Source organism: Podarcis muralis, chromosome 15, assembly GCF_964188315.1.
Source record: "Podarcis muralis chromosome 15, rPodMur119.hap1.1, whole genome shotgun sequence".
NCBI lineage: Eukaryota > Metazoa > Chordata > Lepidosauria > Squamata > Lacertidae > Podarcis > Podarcis muralis.
In genome coordinates, this window is record NC_135669.1 from 13,247,759 (window position 1) to 13,270,675 (window position 22,917).

General features: G+C 44.8%; 1 protein-coding gene across 1 annotated transcript in view; it reads left to right on the forward strand.

The window, feature by feature from the left end:
* Window positions 1-257: 257 nt before the first annotated feature.
* VSIG10L2 (V-set and immunoglobulin domain containing 10 like 2) overlaps window positions 258-22,917 on the forward strand; it is a 34,165-nt gene continuing 11,505 nt past the window's right edge. Inside the window, exons 1-8 of the mRNA XM_028708852.2 lie at window positions 258-690; window positions 3,738-4,085; window positions 6,986-7,261; window positions 11,142-11,417; window positions 14,543-14,803; window positions 17,036-17,296; window positions 19,011-19,301; window positions 21,452-21,757. Of these exons, the coding sequence (XP_028564685.2) occupies window positions 612-690; window positions 3,738-4,085; window positions 6,986-7,261; window positions 11,142-11,417; window positions 14,543-14,803; window positions 17,036-17,296; window positions 19,011-19,301; window positions 21,452-21,757 (2,098 nt within the window). The 5' untranslated portion in view covers window positions 258-611. The remainder of the gene's footprint in view (window positions 691-3,737; window positions 4,086-6,985; window positions 7,262-11,141; window positions 11,418-14,542; window positions 14,804-17,035; window positions 17,297-19,010; window positions 19,302-21,451; window positions 21,758-22,917) is intronic.

Below are 22,917 nucleotides of genomic sequence, written 5' to 3' on the forward strand. Positions count from 1 at the left end.
CTATCTGTCAGCATAACCTACCTCACAGAGTTGCTGAGAGGATGAAACTGGATAAAATAGACTACACTACCTTGAGTGCCTTGGAGGAAAGATATGTACGCATTAAATCAATAAATGAAAGACTTGCTTTGTCTGCTTTTGGAAAACACCAAATAGATTTGACTCCTGATTATGGTTTTAGATTTGAAGCTCATGGCTTAGATTTTCCTAGGGAGAACCGAATATTCTCGATCTTTATCTCATGCTAGAGGCCAAGATGCTAAAACCAAAGAAAGTTGACTCATCATATATGAAGAAGCTCCTGCATAATAGATCAAGGAAATGAGATTAAGGAGAAGAAATGAATAATTGAAGATTAATCAGGGGAGATTCGGAGTAACCTGAGACTGATGAGGGCTGCATTTTGATGGACGAGAGGCTGAAAGAGGACCCAGAGAGACCGGCTTTCTATGTCACGGAGGTTAACAAGGTCTGTGGAGTAAGCAGGAAGTCGAAAAAATTGGGGACAGAGTGGTGAGCACTTGCTTGAAGGCTAGAGAGATGTGCCAGTTCGGAAGGAGCTAGGAGGGTCTCTGGCTTCTGGTTCCTTCCTCACGCAGTGACATGGAGCAATGGATTATGGATTGACAAGGAACCTACAAATTAGGAGCCTGCTGAAAATAATCTACATCCTCCCAACAGTGGCTTATGGTAAGTAACACCGGTGCTTTTTATCTGGACGTACTGAAGAGTACGCAGTACTTCCACCTTCCACCCCCAAATGTTAAAAGTGTGGGTACTTACTGTAACAACTTCATGGTGAGTACCAACATCTTTTTTTCTTAGAAAAAAGAAGCACTGAGTATCTTCTTCTTCTTCTTCTTCTTCTTCTTCTTCTTCTTCTTCTTCTTCTTCTTCTTCTTCTTCTTCTTCTTCTTCTTCATATCCTAGCTTTGCCCCAGGCTGGGACTCAAGGCAACCTACGGAAATTAAAACAAGGATCCCCAAGGCCTCTCAGAATAAAACATTCACCTGCCAGTGGATGGGCAACAAGGAGGGAGCCAGTCTTGCTTCTCTAGGGAGGGAGTCCCAAAGTCTGGGAGCAGCCACTGAGAAGGCCCTCTCCCATGTCAAGTATGCCTTGAGGGTGACGGTACCAAGAAAAGGGCCTTCAAAATATGGGCGGGTTCATATTGGAGAATATGTTCCTTCAGATAGCCTGGGCCTAAGCTGTATAGAAATTTTGCCAGGCCAGCTACAGTAGAAAAACTGTATATGTCAATACCAGGGTTTCCCAAACTTGAATCTCCCACTGTTTTGGACTACAACTCCCATCATCCCTAGGTAGCAGGACCAGTGGTCAGGGATTATGGAAATTGTAGTCCAAAAGCAACTGGAGACCAAAGTTTGAGGAACCCTGCTACATTCTGGATTGGTGGAGCGGGGGAGAAATTTATTCACTTCATATTTAAAGGTGAGCCTACCCAATTCACACTTTCTGAATCAACATGCAAGCCAAACCTCAGCCATCCTTGGAAATTCACACTTCTCCAAAGTATGCCATGCAGTTCTCCAGCCAGGTAATGTGTAGAAAAAATGTGTCTATGATTAGTGAAAATGGCATACAAAACTACATGAGATTAAGGAAATTGCACTGCAAAAAAATGTGTATATTTGTCAAAATTGCCTACAAAAACATGTTTATTAGGAGGAACTCACACTAAAAGGCTAGCAAATTTTCATGATGATTAAAGAAAAAGAAGAAATGAAGTGTAAATTGCAGCAAAAATGTGGAGAACTGAATTTAATACAGGAAAATGAGAAACTGAGAGAACCGAAATGACAGATTCATTCATTCCCAAGCAATAGTTGTCAGTGCCGTGGTCCATGACCAAGTATAGATAGCTATCCAGTTGTATATTATATGCCACCTAGGCTGGACTACTTTAAAGTGCTGTGCCTGAGACTCTCTTTAAATATGATTTGGAGAGTTCAGCTGTTTCAGAATGTGGTCACCCCAGTCCTGGCAGGCTACACATTCAGAACACTTTGACACCATATATAGCTTTTGGACACAGAGGTTCCAGTTATTTGTAAGAACCTTATGAAAGATTGACTAAATCCAGCCAGCTGGTACTGCTGGGAGTGCCAGGTCATTAAATAAAATTATTAAGAGCTCCTCAAAGCAAACATTAGCAGTGGGTCCTTCTTGGATGCCGGGCTCTGATGCCGGCCTTGGCAACAAAACTACCCCTCCTATTTCAAGTTAACAGGGTCCAATGAAGGTCTTTGCCTGAGATATGTGGCTGATGTTCTGGAACATCATAAGAAGCATAGCTTGCTATTTGATATGTTATGAGGCTAATTTTGAACTGGTGACAGCAGATTGTAGTGCAGTTATGTATTGATATCCAATCAATGCAGCGGACTGGGAAATTGCAGAGCAGATGGGTGTCTGGCAGCCCAATGTTTAATAGGTGGATGGAGAGTATTCAGGGAATCATTGTTAGTATGAAAATAGAAGTGTCACTGGCATGTTCCAATTATGAAATATTGCAGGGTGCATTTGTATAAGCTGCCCACAGTTTTTGAGAAGGAGCAGGATATAAACTGGGAGCTCAGTGCTTTGTGTGCAGAAGATTGCAGGCCTCATTATCTTCTGTTAAAGGGCTAAAGTAACTGGAATTTAGGATGGACAAATCTGTTAATTTCTGTTTCTTTCCATTTTTTTCAATCTTAAATTCAGTTCTCCTCATTTCTTCACCAGTTTGGATGCTTAAATAAAAAAAAAATAACTCCTCATGAAAAAGTAGTTAGCATTTTAATTCACCTCCTGATATTTATATTTTTTTGTACAGTGGTACCTCGGGTTACAGACGCTTCAGGTTACAGACTCTGCTAACCCAGAAATAGTACCTCGGGTTAAGAACTTTGCTTCAGGATGAGAACAGAAATCGCACAGCAGCGGCACGGCGGCAGCGGGAGGCCCCATTAGCTAAAGTGGTACCTCAGGTTAAGAACAGTTTCAGGTTAAGAATGGACCTCCAGAACGAATTTAGTTCTTAGCCCAAGGTACCACTGTATATCATTTTGCCCAAAGTATACATTTTTTTGGGGAAAGCAGTACATCCGAATAAAACACACTCTTGTATGTTATCCTCACTAATGTATACACCTTAATGCACACTTTTGCCTAATTTGCAAGTTTTTGTATGCATTATTTGGCTGCGGAACTGCATTGCAAAATTCAGAAAAGTGCAGATTTAAAAAGAGAGGTGATTGTTTTGGGAAGTCTGAATTAGGTACATTCACATTTAGATGTGAACTGACCTCTTCCTCCCTATTGGGAAAGTCCTCTGGGCTACGTGGTTCGGTATGGTAAAATAATCCATTGTGTTACAATGCCATTTCCTAATATCCTCAACTAAATGAATGAGGAAGACATAGAAAATATGTTGTCCAATGTAGCACTAAGCAGCTCCTTCCACCAGCACAAGGATTTATGCCTAAGTGACATAACTTACCCCACCTTGTCCCCCTGTGTGCCTCCTAAATCTGTAATGGGGTTCTCTGAACCTCCCGGGGCAGATTGGGGGAAGTTACAGATTTGCAGGAGGGAAAACATTCTATTGCACTAGCATAAATCCATATGCTAGTGGAATAAGTACTGCCGCCCCTTGAGTTGTGTCCATTGCGAAACCTGATGATATCAGTTGCAAACGGATTCCTGGAAAACTTAAGCTGCTTGTTTCCTCTAGGTCAGCTGCTCCCTTTAAAAGAAACAAAGTATGAGGAACATGTGGTCAAAGGGGTGCGCGATCGCTCAGTGCTTCTGCCATGCGGCGATGCGGCTTCGCCCATGGTTGTCTTCTGGAGTTTCACCAAGCTGGGCTCGGACATCCCCAGAGCTGTGGCAATCAGCAATGGCGTAGAGTCCAAAGTGGAGAGGGGCTCTGGTGTTCTGGGGAATGTGACGTTGGATAACAGCACCCTGGAGATCGAGAACCTGAAAACGGCAGCGGAAGGGCGCTTCCTGTGCCAGGCAATGTATGGCGAAGAAGATGAGATCAAAGTCGTTTATTTCTATATTGAGCTCATCGTTTTGGGTAAGTAGCTTGGCGCACCTGAAATGCGGAAGGATTGTTCCTTGAGAGCCTCTGCGCTTCTCTGCAAATGCTGCTGAACTATACAACTCCTTAGCCTTTGATCATGTTGGCTGAGGCCTCATGAATGTCATCTTCTCTTCATTTAGGGAAGGCGAGATTTAGAACAGAGAAGCAGCAGTGGGGAGGGATGTTTTAACTCTTCGATTACTTGTCACTTCTCAACACCAAATTGTGTACCCCCAAAATTTCCCCTCTCGGGGTTCCATGTGTGTTTATCTTGAAATGTGTTTGGGAACCTACAAGGGGGAAAGGAGCCCAAGGAGAGGAATGTGGAAAACAGGGGGAAAGGAAAGGGTTTCAGAAAGGACGACTGGCCCAATCTGTTTTGAATTTGTGTCGCTTTCGAATGTGCCCATGTGCATAAGACCTTTCCATCTTGTTTCTATGTTGACTTGCGTTTTAAAATCAGCATGAAAACCCAGAATGAATTTGTTCTGCTGCAAAATATTTTGTAGCAGAAGTGAATGCTTCCATGGATGCGTCCATGGAGAACCCAAGGTCAGAGAGATTGTGGGAAAATTTTTGGTTTGGGTCTTCACCTTTTCCAGGTTAAGTGGGCCCCACTGAGGACCTTTGCAAATGTTTTTCCCCTCCCCATCCTGGAGGCAGGACAGTCTGGCAGAATGCAACAGCTGGACTCGGGTCAATGGGCAAAACTGAAAACAATATACAGATGTGCTTGGGGGGTTCCTGCGCAAACAGCAGCCTGGCTCATCTTGATCAGAGCTGTCAAGGATCCTGTCTACTGAAAGCACCTTAGGAATGTCAGCCAGCACACTCTGGCCTCTTGAAATTTGTCCAGAGATAAAAAACGGTTGCAGCCAAGTAATTGGATCTCCGCAAAAAGAGCTAACATTCCTGCCTCGGGTGTGCTGGTCAGAAGGCCTTTCTAAGAGGCACATTGGGGGAACGTGTATCCCAGGTTTCATGCGTGTCATCCAGACATCCGGTCCTCTTCTGTATGCAGAATGATGCAGCTGGGCTTTCATGATCCTGTATTTTGCTGCTGGTGGGGTTGGTTAAACTCAAGTTGTCAAATACTCCTCTTGTTGCTGGGGGATTATCTCTCAGAAGTATGTAGCTGCCATTCATCTCCAGCAGTTCAATTGGAGTGGCTTGTGTTTGCTTTCCGACAGGGGACGATTTAATCCTTTTCTCATCTTAAAGCAGTCAGCCTTGTGTTTCCCAGCACCAGCTGTAAATTAAGGGGAAGGAAAAACACATTGCAATTTTCAGCTAAGAAAACGCACGTGAGGGTGATTGGGATCCCTTCTCTCAGTCTCTCATCCCAGGATAGTCACTATGATGGCTATATCCTCCCTTCAGGACCAGAGGCTAAGTTACAATATTCAAAGCTTTTTAGTTTAGAAAAAAGAGACGAGCAAGGGAGGGGTCATTGTGCATGACAAAAGGGAATAGAGAAGTTCCTTCTCCCTTGTAAAAGTAGAACCTGGGGCAATCCAATGAATGGAAGTAGGTGAAAGTACTTCACAGGATATAGTTACTTCTACAAGATGTGGCAACAGCCAAGAATGTAAATAGATTTAAAAGTGGGTGGGAGATTGACTGTTCTTGATGGGGTTACACTTCCTCTGAAGGAGAAGGTTTGTAGCTTGAGGGTCCTCCTGGATCCTTTGCTGTCGCTCGGGCTCAGGTGGCCTCAGTGGCCCAGGGTGCCTTCCATCACCTTCAGCTGGTGGCCCAGCTACGCCCCTATCTGGACAGGGATAGACTAACTATTGTTGTCTATGCTCTGGTAACCTCAAGGTTAGTTTACTGCAATGCGTTATATGTAGGGTATAGGGCGGTATATAAATTCAATAAATATTACTACTACTACTACTACTAATAATAATTTAGATCAATTCATGGATGATAAGTTTATCAGTGTCTACTAGCTATGAAGGCTAATGACTCCATCCAAGATCAGAGGGAGCATGCCTTTAAATTACAAGTTGCTGGGAAACAATCACAAGAGATTATTATTATTATTATTATTATTATTATTATTATTATTATTATTATTATTTACTTATACCCTGCCCATCTGGCTGGGTTTCCCCAGCCACTCTGGGCACTTTTCAACAAGAGATTAAAAATATATTAAAACATCAGTCATTAAAAACTTCCCTAAGCAGGGCTGCTTTCAGATGTCTTCTAAATGTCAGATAGTTGTTCATTTCTTTGACATCTGATGGGAGGGCGTTCCACAGGGAGGGCACCACTACCGATAAGGCCCTCTGCCTGGTTCCCTGTAACCTCGTTTCTCGCAGAGAGGGAACCGCCAGAAGGTCCTTGGAGCTGGACCTCAGTGTCTGGGCTGAACGATGGGGGTGGAGATGCTCCTTCAGGTATTCTGGGCCGAGGCTGTTTAGGGCTTTAAAGGTCAGCACCGACACTTTGCATTGTGCTCAGAAATGTATTGGGAGCCAAGGTGTTATGTGGCTATTGCCCTTCTTTCTTGATTTTGGCCTTTGCAGAGGCATCTTGCTAGCCATTGGAGGAAAGACGAGGTTGGATTAGACAAGTCTTTGGTCCAATCCAGCAGGGCTCTTCTGCTCTTCTTATCCTGAAGTTTGCTCATCCTTGATCTATGTTCTGTTGCTGTCATAAGAACATAAGAAAAGTCTACTGGATCAGGCCAATGACCCATCTAACCCAGATTCCTGTTCTCACAGTGGTGCCTATGGGAAGCCAACAGGCAGTACGTGGGTGCAAGAGCAGTCTGCCCACCTGCGTTTCCAAACAAGTGGCGTTCGGAGGCAGAGTGGAGGTAGAGCATAGTGCCTGGAAAGCGTGAGGGCATAGCTGAGCTCAAGTCTATGTTTGCTCTATTGCAGTTCCTGTTTCAAAGCCTTTCCTGCAGATGAACAATTCAACGCCCGTGGAAGGCATGCCTGTCGTGATGACATGTACAGTGAAGGAGGGGACGCCTCCTGTTACATATTCATGGCAGCGCTACACTAACCGGGATGGCACAGTATCTGTCGCAGAAACAGTGGAAGGTCTATTGAACCTGACATCGTCTAACCGGACTCAGATGGGCTGGTACACCTGCACCACCCAAAATGAAGTCAATAGCCAAGCCAGCGACAGGATGTACCTTGACGTTATCTGTAAGTAATCGGGGAAAGGAGCCAAATGTTCTGGTCTTTCCTCTTCTTGTCTTTCCTCAGTGCTGGAAAGGTGCTAAAAAATACCGTATTTTTCGCTCCATAAGACGCACCTGACCATAAGATGCACCTAGTTTTTAGAGGAGGAAAACAAGAAAAAAAAATATTCTGAATGAAACAGTGGATGTATGATTTTTGTAGTTCATGCTGTGGCCACAGACATGATATGTGATTTGATGGTGAGTTTGGGGTAAAGGTAAAGGTACCCCTGCCCGTACGGGCCAGTCGTGTCCGACTCTAGGGTTGTGCGCTCATCTCACTTAAGAGGCCGGGAGCCAGCGCTGTCTGAAGACACTTCCGGGTCACGTGGCCAGCGTGACGAAGCTGCTCTGGTGAGCCAGCACCAGCGCAGCACACGGAAACGCCGTTTACCTTCCCGCTATAAAGCGGTACCTATTTATCTACTTGCACTTAGGGGTGCTTTCGAACTGCTAGGTGGGCAGGAGCTGGGACCAAAAGACGGGAGCTCACCCCACCGCGGGGATTCGAACCGCCGACCATAAGATCGGCAAGTCCTAGGCACTGAGGTTTTACCCACAGCGCCACCTGCGTCCGATTTTGGGGTAGCCCAATGCAAAAATCCTGAGAATCCATGTGGATCCATGCTTTGTAACCACGTTTTTGTGCCATTGCGGCCCCATGAAACAGTGGATGTGTGAATTTCTTTTGGTGCAGGCTGTAGCCATGGACATGCTATGTGATCTGATGGTGAATTTGGGGTGACCCAATGCAAAAACCCTGAGGATCCACTGGCTTTTACCTCCCCGCTCCCAGGCAGCCTCCTTTATTGCTAGCGTCCCTTATCTCCCTCCTGATCGCTTGCCGATCAACTGCTCAGCATCTTCGTTTCAACACCCCCTTCCCTATTATTTGCCTTAGTGTCTTTTCCTCAGCTGAAGCAGTTTTTTGCTCCTCCTTTTCTTCTAATTTCTCTCTTCAGTGCTTGTTTTAGTATTCCTGTCTCCTCTCCTTGCAAGTTCACTGTATTTACCTCCCCCCCTCCCCCAGCAGCCTCCTTTACCCACAGCCTTATTTCCCTCCCAATCCCTTGCCGATCAGCTGCTCAGCGGCTGCGTTTCAACACCCCCTTCTCTCTTTCTTAAGAAAAAAAAAAAAGCAGGATCTGCTTTTCACCCCTGGGCAATTTGGCTCCAGGGACCACGCATTCGCTCCATAAGACGCACAGACATTTCCCCTTGATTTTCAGGAGGAAAAAAGTGCCTCTTATGGAGCGAAAAATACAGTAAATCAACAGAGTCTTGCGACTTAAAAACATGTTTATTATGGCATAAGCTTTCATTCACTTCATCGGATGCATGGAGGGCCATTCCCGACATCCTTTTTATTGTGCATTCATGATTATTTGTGCTACTGATGCTACTGGGATGGTCACACGCTTTCAATACGGTTTGCACCCGCAGAGGCTCTGGGCAGTCACACAGCTTCATTTCCAATCAGTGCATAACCTGTAACATTCTGCTGAAACCCTGTAACTTTTTTTATATATAATGCAAAATATCTGGTTTATTTTTGTCCCCCTGCTTTGGTTGCACTGTAGCCCCTCTGGACAGCAATAATGTGGCAGCATCGGGGAAGCATCACAGAACAACCTTAAGCGGAATGAATCCATTGCTAATTCACTGTGGTTGTGACATGTTGCAGAATACATGCACAATAAAAAAAACAGCAGCCTGGAGGAGCCTATGGTGTCATCTTGAGTTTCTGGTCTATAGAAAGAGATGGTTGGGGATTGTACACAGTGAGATCAGCGGAAAATGAAATGCAGACAGTGATAATTATGCCATTAATGGTGTAACCGATCTCAAAACGGACAGTCTTGGACAAAGGGACTTCAAAGGGAGACTGCAATGCAAAACCGTGCAATTCAAATTCTTCAAGAGATTCAGCTATCCCAACAGAATGAGAGTGGTTTAATAACATTTGATACCTTGCAACAACAAGAAAATTAATAGAAATGCTACCTTTTAAAGGAAAGCTAACAAAGAATTGAACAATTAAGTGCATGAAACGAGAGCGTCAGAATTATTTAAAGCGTTTCCTCTGCTGTCATATGGGTTAATTCATTAATTAAATGGCACTTATGATGATCCCATTTATACTCATATTGAAGATAATTTTAATGTAGGGTGTTCTAGAACTAAGTTTACAGATGAATGAATATTGGATTGTAAACAGTGTTTGTTTGTTTTCTCTCGCTCTCTTATTCACTCTCAAGTTTCAGCTCTATAACCTGTGGATTGAATCAGGGAAAAGGTTGTGTGTGTGTGTGTGTGTGTGTGTGTGTGTGTTTATCACAATATATCTATGAATATATCTATGAATTAGCTTACCAATGCCAGGGTGTCTAGGTTGCATCTCCAACAACTGTTTTGGTAAAAGGTCATCTCTGTGCTTTCTTCATCTCATTTCTCTCTGAGTCAAATCTCTCAATGTTCTAATTTTAACTTGGTAGCAGCTTCAGACTCTCAGAATGGGTAGTATTGTGAAACTACTTATTTATTATGTATTGAGTTTTATTGTTAGCTGCCTTGGACATTTTTTAGTGCAGATGCAGAGGACTTCTCCCAATCCCTGCTGTTCCTTGATCTAAAAATTGCTGTTTTCCCCATGAAGAAAAAACCTGTGAAGAAAAATGGGAAAATTTTGGGGAAAATTTTGATCAGGGAAAGAGAGAAGGGATACATCTAAATACACCTAAATCTCCCAAGACAGTGGTTGCCAACTTGGCAATGTGAAAGGTCACGTCAAATATTTCCTCAAAATATACACCCTGTAAGAGAAACTGCTTTTCCTGCTCAGCTCCTGTTTGCACTGGGTGGAAGCCCTGACAATGATACCAGTTTAACATTGCTGCAAGTAAATACTGTAGATCTGCTCTGACTGTCATAAAGGTAAAGGTACCCCTGACCGTTGGGTCCAGTCGCGGACAACTCTGGGGTTGCGCACTCATCTTGCTCTATAGGCCGAGGGAGCCAGCGTTTGTCTGCAGACAGCTTCCGGGTCATGTGGCCAGCATGACTAAGCTAAGGTTACCAGATTTTTTTCAATGAATCCAGGGACACTTTTCAACTTCAATGGATTTTGTGTGGGGACTGATTTGTAAATCTGGGGACTGTCCCTGGGAAACGGGGATGTCTGGTAACCTTAGACTAAGCCGCTTCTGGCAAACCAGAGCAGCTCACGGAAATGCCATTTACCTTCCTGCCGGAGTGGTACCTACTGTATTTTTTGCTCTATAAGACACACTTTTCCCCTCCTAAAAAGTAAGGGGAAATGTGTGTGCGCCTTATGGAGAGAATGCAGGCTGCGCAGCTATCGCTGAAGCCAGAAGAGCAAGAGGGATCAGTGTGCACTGATCCCTCTTGCTCTTCTGGTTTCAGCGATAGCCACGCAAAGCCTCTTGAGCACAGCTGGAGCGCTCCTGCCTCTTCGCTCAAGAGGCTTTGTGTTGCTTTCTTGTTTCTTGTTTTCTTCCTCTAAAAACTAGGTGCTTCTTATGGTCGGGTGCATCTTATAGAGTGAAAAAAATATGGTATTTATCTACTTGCACTTTGACGTCCTTTTGAACTGCAGGGTGGGCAGGAGCTGGGACCAAACAACGGGAGCTCACCCCGTCGTGGGGATTCGAACTGCTGACCTTCCCATCAGCAAGCCCTAGGCGCTGTGGTTTAGACCACAGCGCCACCCGTGTCCCTATCTGACTGTCATAATGATGGCTAAATATACTGGCTTCTAAAGTTCATCTCTAGCCCTTTCTCCGCAGCAGGTGCCCCTCTAACTAACCTCATGGTCTCTTCCGTAGATGGGCCTGATGAACCAGTGATCAGTGTGGAGCCGTTTGCTGTAAACCAACATGGCTTCTCAGCCAATGAGCAAGAAGAGGTGATCCTGACATGCCTGGCATCGTCTAATCCACCCAGCCACTATATTTGGTTCTACAATAGCTCCCAAGTCTACTCTGGTCAGAAGTATGTGATCACCAGGATCTCAAGGACCCAAACAGGAATCTATACTTGCCTCGCTCAGAACATGCACCTGAATACACGTACCCAGACCGCCATTATCTTAACAGTCTACTGTAAGTAATCCCTTCTTGTCTGGTTTGGGCATGAGGCTCTGGCATGTTCTGCTGCTCCTTCCTTCCCTCTGTCTTCTGGTTTTTATTTCCTTCTACCTTTCCAAATATTGCCATGGCTAAAGAGGAGACGGGGGGAGGAGGAGAGATTAATTGGCATGTAGAGCATCAGTAGGAAATGAAGGCCATGGGTGCCTCTTCTAGAGATGATTCCATCTTTTGATGAACCTAAACGATAGAGAAAGCAAAGCAGAATGTCACCTGTCACAGAACAAAGAACGCTGTCACTCACGACTTTCCTTTTTTTTTTTTGAAAAACAAATCAATGGACAGCAGAAGGGTGCTGATGTCTTACTCTTTAGCTACAGTATCTTAACTGGGTTCTTCTGCATATGAGCCAAGACAAACTTAATTTTGTTCTTTCTGGTCAGACGCTTCTAATTTGGCTTTTTTTGTTGTTGTTGCGAAAAAGGAACGAAAGAGAGCAAAGATTTATTTCCATCTGCATTTATTTGGAAGGAACTAGTGTGGAGCGAATGGGGTTGGCATTTTATTAGGACTAAAAAGGGAGGATTGCTTTGTTTGATGTTGTTGTTATTATCTATGCAGCTAACAGCAGCAGTAAGTAGCCAAGGAGACTTTTTCAAGTGGGCTGAAAGGGGTTCTTCTTTGTTGCTTAATGTCTGATGCAACATTGGAAGAGGTGCTCATTTACTCTGCAACCAGTGCACTCTCACTGCTGGTTTGGGAAGTCGTGTGCACGCAACATTTACCACAATCCACATCAAGCCGCTATCTATCTATCCTGTTGTTTTTTAAAAGTGAAACACAGCATTTTGATGCATTTCCCACAAACCAGCTTCAATCCAAAATAAGAAATAGAACGAGACAGTACAGTTGTACCTCACAAGTCAAACGCCTTGTGAGTCGAACGTTTTGGCTCCTGAACGCCGCAAACCCAGAAGTGATTGTTCCGGTTTGCAAATGTTCTTTGGAATCCAAACGGCTGCTTCTGCTTCTGTGGCTTCCGATTGGCTGCAGGAACTTCCTGCAGCCAATCAGAAGCCATGCCTTGGTTTCTGAATGTTTTGAAAGTCGAATGGACTTCCGGAACGGATTCCGTTCAACTTCCGAGGCACAACTGTAATTTGGACATGGCCTTAGAATCCACCTAGGAATTCTTAAACCTTGCCCTTAAACCAGAGACCAAATTGCATGATCTTCCATCCCTAGTAAGTTATTGTGGTGCCTCTTTACATGTGTAGCAATAGCATTTTACCAGTCTTCCTGTACTGTACCACCTAGAACTGTAGGTTGGGGCTGGGGATTTCCCCCTCTCTCTTTTCACACAGAAAACAACCCTGTCTGAGTTCATGGCTGGCCTACAGGCAATATGTTGTTTTCATGTGGGAACCAGACAGGAGATTCCCCACCTGCATCCTCAGATGATGGGCAGTTTATGAAAGAGTCATGCAGCTCTGCTGCACAGGTGCGTTGGCTTTTAATGAGTACATTGGCAGCCACCTTGGCATCAGCACTTATTTGCTCTAAGCTTGTGGACATTATTTTTTAAACACACACACACACACACACACAGAGAGAGAGAGAGAGAGAAGTGATAGAAATGAAGCCGCAACAAGTGCATCCTGCAACAAAACATTGCAGCGTAATGTGCTTCTGTTCAATCCGTGCCATCTCCAGGATTCTCTCTTCCACCCTACCCCACTATGGGTTTCCAACCCTATCTTGCCACAGTCAGACACCATCTGCACAATAATACATTTAAAGCGGTGCCATACCACTTTTTTATATTAATTTTTAGTTGGTTTTTCCAATTAATGTTTACATTCAAACTCACATCTAAATCAAAACAAATACAAGATTCATTCGAATCTATAGACTTCCCTCCACCCTTCCGTGGGTTCCACATTTATCCTTTTCTACTGCATTTTTTTAAGTCATCCAGTTGATTAATTATCCATTACAGTGGTACCTCTGGTTGCGAACAGGATCTGTTCCGGAGGCCCGTTCGCATCCTGAAAAGAACTCAACCCGCGCCTGTGCATCTGCGCACATGTGGGTTGTGATTTGCCACTTCTGTGCATGCGCGTGACGTCATTTTGCGTGTCTGCACATGTGTGAGCGGCGAAACCCGGAAGTAACCCGTTCTGGTACTTCCAGGTCGCCGTGGGACACAACCTGAAAACGCTCAACCTGAAGGAAATGTAACATGAGGTATGACTGTATGTCCAAAGTCAAGTGTTATTTAAGTCCTGTTAAAGAGTTCAGTTGTTTACACAGTGTTCTTCCAAGTACAATATAAATTTCCCTCATTCTTTATTAAAATTTTGCTCTTCCTGATTTCTGATTTCCGTGGTCATTTTTGCCATCTCAGCGTAGTCCATCCATTTAGCCTGCCATTCTTCTTTGGTAGGGACCAGAGCATCATACCGCCTTAAACAGCCGTGACTTGCCACCAAGATTCCTGGGGACTGTGGTTTGTTAAGAGTGCTGAGAGCTGCTAGGAGACCCCTATTCTCCTCACAGAGCTACAATTGTCAGTGTGGTATAACAACCAATCCCTCTTCCCAAGGAGCTCTAGGAACTGTAATGCCACAAGCCCAGCCACTGTGGGTGAAGCCTGTGGAGATGTCAAAGGGAATCACCTTCACAGGTGCATTTGAGATGCCAAAGGGAATCGCCTACAATATTCATTTGACACACTCCAACATTCTGCTGATCCAAATGGAGACGCTTGTTTGCTTTTTGGTCCCAAGCTCTCTGACTTGCACAAGAGTGTGAGACCAAAAATAGAGCATCTTTTGGTCCCGTGCTCTGGTGTGAACCAGCTGACTTGTGCCAGAGTGCCAAACCGAAGAACAGGACATTCCAGGATCCCACCAGAAGCCAGGATGGCTTCTGTAATTCAGGGATGTCCCGCTTATATTGGGACGGTTGAGCAGGATGGCTGTAACTTGAACGACTGTGTGTATCCATGTTGCAAGAGCCATAGATAGGCATGCCAGTTCTCGCCTCTCGCCACCCATTGGGCCCCAGGCAACAGGGATGTGCTGGGTGCCAGGAACTCCTCGTTGCTGTTGATACCATGTTTGCCCCCCTACGCACAGATCTGCCCAAGGGGAAGCCCAGCTGCACTCCGCTGCCAGCCACCAATTTCCAAGACCTTGCCCTGCGCTGTTCGTGGCAGGGAGGGTTCCCCCCGGTGCGGCTGCGGTGGGTGAAATCCCGGTGGGGAGGAAACAGCACAGCGACCTACTCCAATGCCACCCAAATCCATCACGGCAAAGACGTTCGCAACGGGACCTCCTACATTTGCCTGGCTTCTCACCCAGCGCTCAGAGACGAGACCATCTGCAGAACCACTGTGTGTGAGTAGTGACCCTCCTTCTCCTCCCAGTGAAACATTGTCCATTAATTATAATTATAATTATTATAATTTATTATTTATACCCCGCCCATCTGGCTGGGCTTCCATAGCCACTCTGGGCGGCTTCCAACAAAATATTAAAATACTATAATGCATCAAACATTAAAAGCTTCCCTAAACAGGGCTGCCTTCAGTTGTCTTTTAAAAGTAAAATACCGTATTTTTCGCTCTATAACACGCACCCGACCATAACACGCATGTAGTTTTTAGAGGAGGAAAATCCGTAGGCATGCCACCCGTAGGCATTTCCTCCATAACACGCACAGACATTTCCCCTTACTTTCTAGGAGGAAAAAAGTGAGTGTTATGGTGCAAAAAATACGGCAGTTGCTTATTGCCTTGACATCTGCTGGGAGGGCATTCCACAGGGCAGGCACCACTACCAAGAAGGCCCTCTGCCTGGTTCCCTGTAACTTGGCTTCTCGCAGTGAGGGAACTGCCAGAAGGCCCTCGGCACTGGACCTCAGTGTCCGGGTAGAACGATGGGGGTGGAGACACTCCTTCAGATATACTGGACTGAGGCCGGCAGCTAGACTGGTGACTGGGAGTGGCTGCCGAGACCACATAACACCAGTCTTGAAAGACCTACATTGGCTCCCAGTACGTTTCCGAGCACAATTCAAAGTGTTGGTGCTGACCTTTAAAACCCTATGATTATGATTATACCCCGCCCATCTGGCTGGGTTTCCCCAGTCACTCTGGGCAGCTTACAGCATATGTAAAAACTTAATAAAAACATCAAGCATTAAAAACCTCCTGATAAAGGGCTGCCTTCAGATGTCTTCTAAAAGTTGTGTAATCTGGATGTTGAGGCTCATACGCAGCCTCACCTTGCACTGAAGTGCTGTGATTGGATCATGGGGAGATATCAGTTTGTATAGAGAGCTCTCTACGTGCAGCGCGATTGGCACTTAAACTTCCCCATGCCATTTTGGTCTGGGTTAACAACAAATCACGCTGGGGAATGAGTGAGCCCTATCCTAATTTAAGGGCCCTTAGTACATGAGGCTCTCTGGCTTTGGTTTTTGTTCTTAAGTCCCCAGCTCTCATTGTTCCAGTGAAAAACTTGGGAACATGTGGCATGTAATTTACACCAGGCATTTAAAGCACATTTGAAACACGGTTCCGAGGACAATTCAAAGTGTTGGTGCTGACCTTTAAAGCCCTAAATGGCTTGGGCCCAGTATACCTGGAGGAGCGTCTCCACCCTCATTGTCCAGCCCGGACACTGAGGTCCAGCTCTGAGGGCCTTCTGGCAGTTCCCTCACTGGGAGAAGTGGGTTTACAGGGAACCAAGCAAAGGGCCTTCTTGGTAGTGGCACCCACCCTGTGGAATGCCATCCCATCAGATGCCAAGGAAATAAACAACTATCTGACGCTGTGGCTTAAACCACAGAGCCTAGGTTGGCGGTTCGAATCCCCGCGATGGGCTGAGCTCCCGTTGCTCGGGCCCTGCTCCTGCCAACCTAGCAGTTCGAAAGCACATCAAAGTGCAAGTAGATAAATAGGTACCGCTCCGGCGGAAAGGTAAACGGTGTTTCTGTGTGTTGCTCTGGTTCACCAGAAGTGGCTTAGTCATGCTGGCCACATGACCTGGAAGCTGTACGCCGGCTCCCTTGACCAGTAAAGCGAGATGAGTGCCACAACCCCAGAGTCGTCCGCGACTGGACCCAACGGTCAGGGGTCCCTTTACCTTTTAACAATGAGTTTACTTATTATATTTTAAAAAAATGCATCAATCAACCTAACCAGTTTGTGGAAAGATGGGTATTTTTGTAATATTTAGAATAACAAATTTAATGAGTGTTCAAACTTACGATGCTTCCAACTTTTCAAATAATGCTATTAGTATTCGTATACAGATGTATTTATTTATTGAATATGATCTGTTAGAATCCCTGATTTTGCTGTTTAAAAGGTTTAATTTCAATAAATAATTTTTTTTAAAAAAAATATATACACATCTTTGCACGCATCACAAGAGCTGTGGAAGTGCATCGTTTGATCATTAACTGTGTTCCGATCAGTGCATTAAGTCTGTGCATACTGCAACTTAGGTCAGTTTGCCTTGAAACAGGAGGATTGGACAGAATTCTCCCTCCCGAAGGCCGTGAGCCTTGGTGAGTTGTTAAGGCTAGAAATCTGCCTCTCAATTGTCCTGTTTGTGCCATAGTGGTCCCTGGTGGGAACCCGATCTGCACCGCCGTAGCAACGAAGCAGAACGAATTCCTCATGCTGACCTGCGACTGGGCAGGCGGAGAACCCCGGGTGACTCTGTGGTGGAGAGACTGGAAGGACCATGTGCTCGGAGGACTGAAACAATCCCACAACATCTTTGTCATGAAATCAAACGCCACCCTGGGGGGAAAGGAATTCACCTGCGTGGCAGCCCACCCACTTCTCACAAGAGCTACTGAGTGCCGGGTCCGTTTGGGTAAGCAGATGAGAACAGTACCTTTGGGATGGGGCCATAGCTCAGGGGCATAGTACACGTGAAACTTGAAAAACTAGAATATAGTGGGAAAGTTCATTTATTTCAGTAATTAAACTTAAAAGGTGAAACTAATATATGGGATAGACTCATGACATTCAAAGCGAGATATGTAAAGCCTTTATTTGTTATAATTGTGATGATCATGGCATACAGCTGATGAAAACCCCAAATTGTTAATCTCAGAAAATTAGAATATTAAATGAAATCAGCAAAACAAGGACTGCAAATAGAGCAATATTGGACCTCTGAGAAGTAGAAGCATGCACATGTACTCAGTACTTGGTTTGGGCCCCTTTTGCATCAATTACTGCCTCAATGCAGCGTGGCATGGATGCTATCAGCCTGTGGCACTGCTGAGGTGTTAATGGAAGACCAGGAAGCTTCAATAGCAGCCATCAGCTCTTCTGCATTGCTCGGTCTCATGTCTCTCATCTTTCTCTTGGCAATGCCCCATAGATTCTCTATGGGGTTCAGGTCAGGCGAGTTTGCCAGCCAATCAAGCACAGTAATCCCATAATTTGGGGTTTTCATCAGCTGTACGCCATGAACAGGAGAGAAATTATGTCCACCAGTGTGACTGTGAACATTGCAAGTGACAGTGCTTGGGGACTGCCTCAGGTATACTTCCTGGTGTGACTGTGCCTGCTAGAATGGGCCCTTATTTTTGGACTCTCTTCCATTGAGCAACAGGCAGAAAATCAACAAATTAACCAGGAGACTCAGAGACCAGGATGAGAAGAAGTTTAAGTAAGACTGGGGAAAATTTACAACCTATTTAAGAGAACACTGTAAACAATTAAAAACTTTGGCAGGATTAGAGTAATACTTGTGATATAAAAGACACAAAGGAAAAGGTTAATAGTACTACTAACAAATTAGGAAAAAATGGACAAGCTGAATGAAAAAAGAATTGATAATGAAAACTGGAGAAGGGTGGTGAGAAGTCAAAGGATTTGGAGAAACCTATACAGTGGTGCCCCGCAAGACGAATGCCTCGCAAGACGAAAAACTCGCTAGACGAAAGGGTTTTCCGTTTTTTGATTTGTTCCGCAAGACGAATTTCCCTATGGGCTTGCTTCGCAAGACGAAACGTGTTGCGAGTTCTTGCGAATTTGTTTCCTTTTTCTTAAAGCTGCTAAGCCGCTAAGACGTTAATAGCCGCTAAGCCGCTAAGCCGTTAATAGCCGCTAGGCCGCTAAGCTGCTAATAGCTGCTAAGCCGCTAAGCTGCTAATAGCCGTGCTTCGCAAGACGAAAAAACCGCAAGACGAAGAGACTCGCGGAACGGATTAATTTCGTCTTGAGAGGCACCACTGTATGTGAAGGTGAATGCTATGTTTTAATTGAAACTTGTGTAAAACTCAATAAAAAATATTTATATGAAAAAAGAAAATCAACAAGTGCAGTTCATTCTTCTGCAGCATTGATAAACATGCTATGGCCCTCCAGATGTTTCTAGACTACAGCTCCAATCATCCCTGACTACTGGCCAACAGATGGAAAGTCACTGGTTCCTCAGCACCTTCAAGATGGCAAAAGCTTTCCCTATCAAATTCCTGCCTGGCACACAATTGTTAAAAGGGGGGGGGCGAAGGGGCACCTTTATTGCCGACTTTTCTCAGGCTCTTCCTTCCTTCTTTTCTTCTTCTTCATAGAACCTCCTAAGCTTGTGGTAGACAGATCCAAAGTGTCGCTGTTTGAAGGCAATGAGGTTGAGCTGGCCTGTTTGCTTGAAGGCGCCTACCTGGGATCGGAAGTCTTTTGGTACAACAACAAGAATCAGGTCATCAGAACAGATGCTAGGAAATACCGGCTGCAGCAGGAGAACGCCTGGCTTAACTTGACCCTCCGGGACACAGAGTGGATGAAAGACAGCGGTACCTATCGCTGCGCTGCCATGAATGCTGTGGGCAACACCTCTGCCAGCATCAACCTGCTGGTTAAAAGTAAGCAGATGCGGGAAGGTAAAGTGAAAATGCTAAGGTTGCATTTAGCCTGCAGTCCAAACCCAAGATCTGCTGGGATGTGTGGAGTTTGGAATACGTTGATCTGCGGCTGAGCCAGTTGCACCAGTTGAAGTCGCTCATCCCAGCTCAGATGTGTTGACATAAATCATCCATCCTGGCTCAGCCAGGGCTCAGCTGGGGTAAGTTCTGAAAAAGGGGTGTTCCAGGGGAGCGTCAGAGGTAGGGTGGGGCTGGGGGAGACTTGCCCCTATTCCAAACTCCATTCTTTCTTTTTTTAAAAATCATTTTTATTGATTTTCCAATAAAAACAGCCAATCAGCATATCCGAATCATAATCCAATTAAAAATAAAAAACTAAAATTTAAAAATGACCAATTATAGTCCAAATTGTTATTATTAATTTTTCCGGGCTCCCCGAAGTCTGGACCTCTGAAGCGTATCTCCAAATCTTCTATTCCAAACTCCATTCACATGTCACACGACTGAGTAACCCAGAATTGATGCTGGGAAAAAGTGTGGTGTAAGTTTAACTCTGTTTTAAAAGCTTGGCTCCCTCTGCCAGGCTTTAGCCAGCTTCAAATAGGGGTAAATTTCACGGCCATAATTTCTCCTACTGTAAATTACGCTGGCTTCCTATCGTTTGGATTTCTCTGCTTGATGCTCTAAAGCTGGGTACTGTAGATTCAATGCATGGAGATGGGGGGATGAGATCGCAATGAGTCCCACAACACATTGACTGCTCTTAATTGTGTTGATGCAACAGCACAGCGAATAATTGATTTGTAGACAAAGTGTTTATCCATGGCTATATGCAACCTCCAGATCCAGGGGACAGCATTGTGTCTCCGAGTGAAAGTTTCTGTACAGCAACAGCAGGAGCTGTGGTGGTGGGGCTATTGATGTTGTGTCCTGTTTGTAAACTTCCCAAGAAGATTCTTATGCATGCTATCATAAACTCCTTGGTGTAAAGGCAGGATGTATCTGCTGTGCATTTTGGAAAACTATGTATCTGGTGGGACGTGGGTGGCGCTGTGGTCTAAACTACTGAGCCTTGGGCTTGCCGATCGGAAGGTTGGCGGTTCGAATCTCTGCGACGGGGTGAGCTCCCATTGCTCAGTCCCATCTCCTGCCAACCTAGCAGTTCGAAAGCACATCAAAATGCAAGTAGACATTCCCGCTCTGGCGGGAAGGTAAACTGCGTTTTCGTGTGCTGCTCTGGTTTCACCAGAAGCGGCTTAGTCATGCTGGCCACATGACCCAGAAAAACTGTCTGTTGACAAACGTCAGCTCCTTTGGCCAGTAAAGCGAGATGAGCACCGCAACCCCAGAGTTGTTCATGACTGGTCTTAACTGTCAGGGGTGCTTTACCTTTACCTTTTATGTACCTGGTAAGCAAATTTTGCATTATAGTTTTTGAGATCAAGGAGCAGGTTTTTCTCTGTTTAGATGCAGCTGGACACCATTTTGAATCAAGATGGCGGACAGAATCGTTCCAAACTGCATACATTTGGACATCTTTTAAGATATAGTAACCAAATTTTCCATGATCAAGGAGCAGGTTTTCTTTCTTTTTAAAAAATAATTTTTAATAAGTTTTTAATTACAATAATCCAAAATGAGCCTCATTATATCCATTTCAAATCACAATACCAAATCAAATATCAATTACGTAATCAATTTTCTAGTGGTATAATTTTGGTGGTTCCCCACATGCTAGAATTACAGATTTCTTTTAATTCTGCTTCCAAAGTCTAATTTAATCCAGTTACATTCCAATCAAAATAATAATCCATATTCAGCAGCTGCAATATTTAGAACTTCTATTCGTGTTAACACATTCAATAATCTATTAATCTACAAGTGAAGATCTGTATCCTTTTTACTGCGTGTAGTAATTATTTGTCCATATTATTTCTTCTTATCTTTGCCAAATGTTGTGCTCTCAAGGAGCAGGTTTTCATCTGTGTTGGGTACAGTTAAATACCATTTTGAATCAATATGGTGAACTGAACCTTTCCAAACTGCACTGAATTTTTGATTTCTTGGAATTCCCAAGCAATGGCAGGTATGAGGTTTGCCAAGACTGACTGACTGACTGACTGACTGAATACTCTTCTCCTCCTTTGCAGAGTACCCCTCCCCGCCCAATGTGACAATCAGCAAGCTGATGTACACTCGCCACCGCACAGAGGTGGAACTGGAGTGGCAGACCCAGGGCTCGGGGAATTTGACCGGCTTTGTGGTCCAGATGAGGGAAGCAAAGAAGGCTCCCAAAAACCAGCTGGCCAGCAGCTGGGAAACAGTGGTCAGCGATATTGACCCCGACACCCGTGACCAGAAGCTGGGCGGGCTGGATCCTGCAATTGTGTATGCCTTCCGCATCTTGGCTGTCAACCACCGGACGACTGGGCACCCCTCTGAAGTAAAGACACCAGGTGACGTGGGTAGCTAGGGTGACAGCATTCCTCTGCAGACTGTGACAGAAGTCAACACGGGAGCTGTGATGACCCCCTTCCTAAGGGTCACATGGTAGATTCATGTGAGCTGGGGGAAGAGCTGGGCATCTGGATGTGGGGGGCAAGCTTAGCCCTTTCTCCCAAGAAGCAATCAATCCTTTTCGGATATGTAAGAAATAATATGACCGGTTGGTGGTTTGTTTGTTTTAATGGGACTGATGCAATAAATAAACACATCGAAGGCTGTTGGGTTTCAGCTCTTATCTGGGAAGACCCAGATGCTACACCTGCTAGGGATATACTCAGACTTTGATTTGCACAGTCTGCTATATCCATATAGTCTTCTGAGTGATTCAGAATTTAGTTTAATATTTTATATTGACAATTCGTAGACTGCTCAGTCACCACTGATCTCCAAGTGATGTAGTGGCAGTTACTTCTCACACTGATATGAACAGATTAGGAAGAGGCTTTCCATCCATGCCTTTAAAAACCCAAATGCCATTCCATTTGGTGCAAAGTTCTAAAAGTTGGTTAAAGGGACTCTGCAGAAAATATATCTTTCTCTAGAACAGGGGTGGGGAAATGGAGACCCTCCAGAGGTTGTTGGAGTAGCATGGACAATGGTCAGACATTACAAGAACACAAGAAGATCCTGCTGAATCAAGCCAATGGCCCATCTAGTACAGCATTCTGGTCTCATAGTAGCACAGATGCTCGTGGAAAACCTGCAAGTAGGATTTAAGCACAAGAGCACTCTTTCTTCCTGTGGTCTTCAGCAACTGGTTTTCAGAAACATTACTGCCTTCACCTATGGAGCCAGAGTACAGTCATTGTGGCTAGTAGCCTTTGATAGCTCTCTCCTCCATGAATTTTTCTTCCATCCTCTTTTAGAGTCAGACAACATCAGGAAAGCGACAGGTTCCCCACCCCTGCTCTAGACTGAAGGAACTTCTTTTCAGAGCTTGGCTGTGCAACAGTATAAATTGGCTGGTCCTTGTGTCAGTCGTGAGCCATTTCCTCATCCCTAACAGAGCAGATTTCAAGATGTAAATAGGGAGTGTGTGTTGGGAGAGAGCATAAAAAACCGAACAAACATTAAAAAAATTTCGAATGGTTTGTGGGAGGGAGAAGCAAAT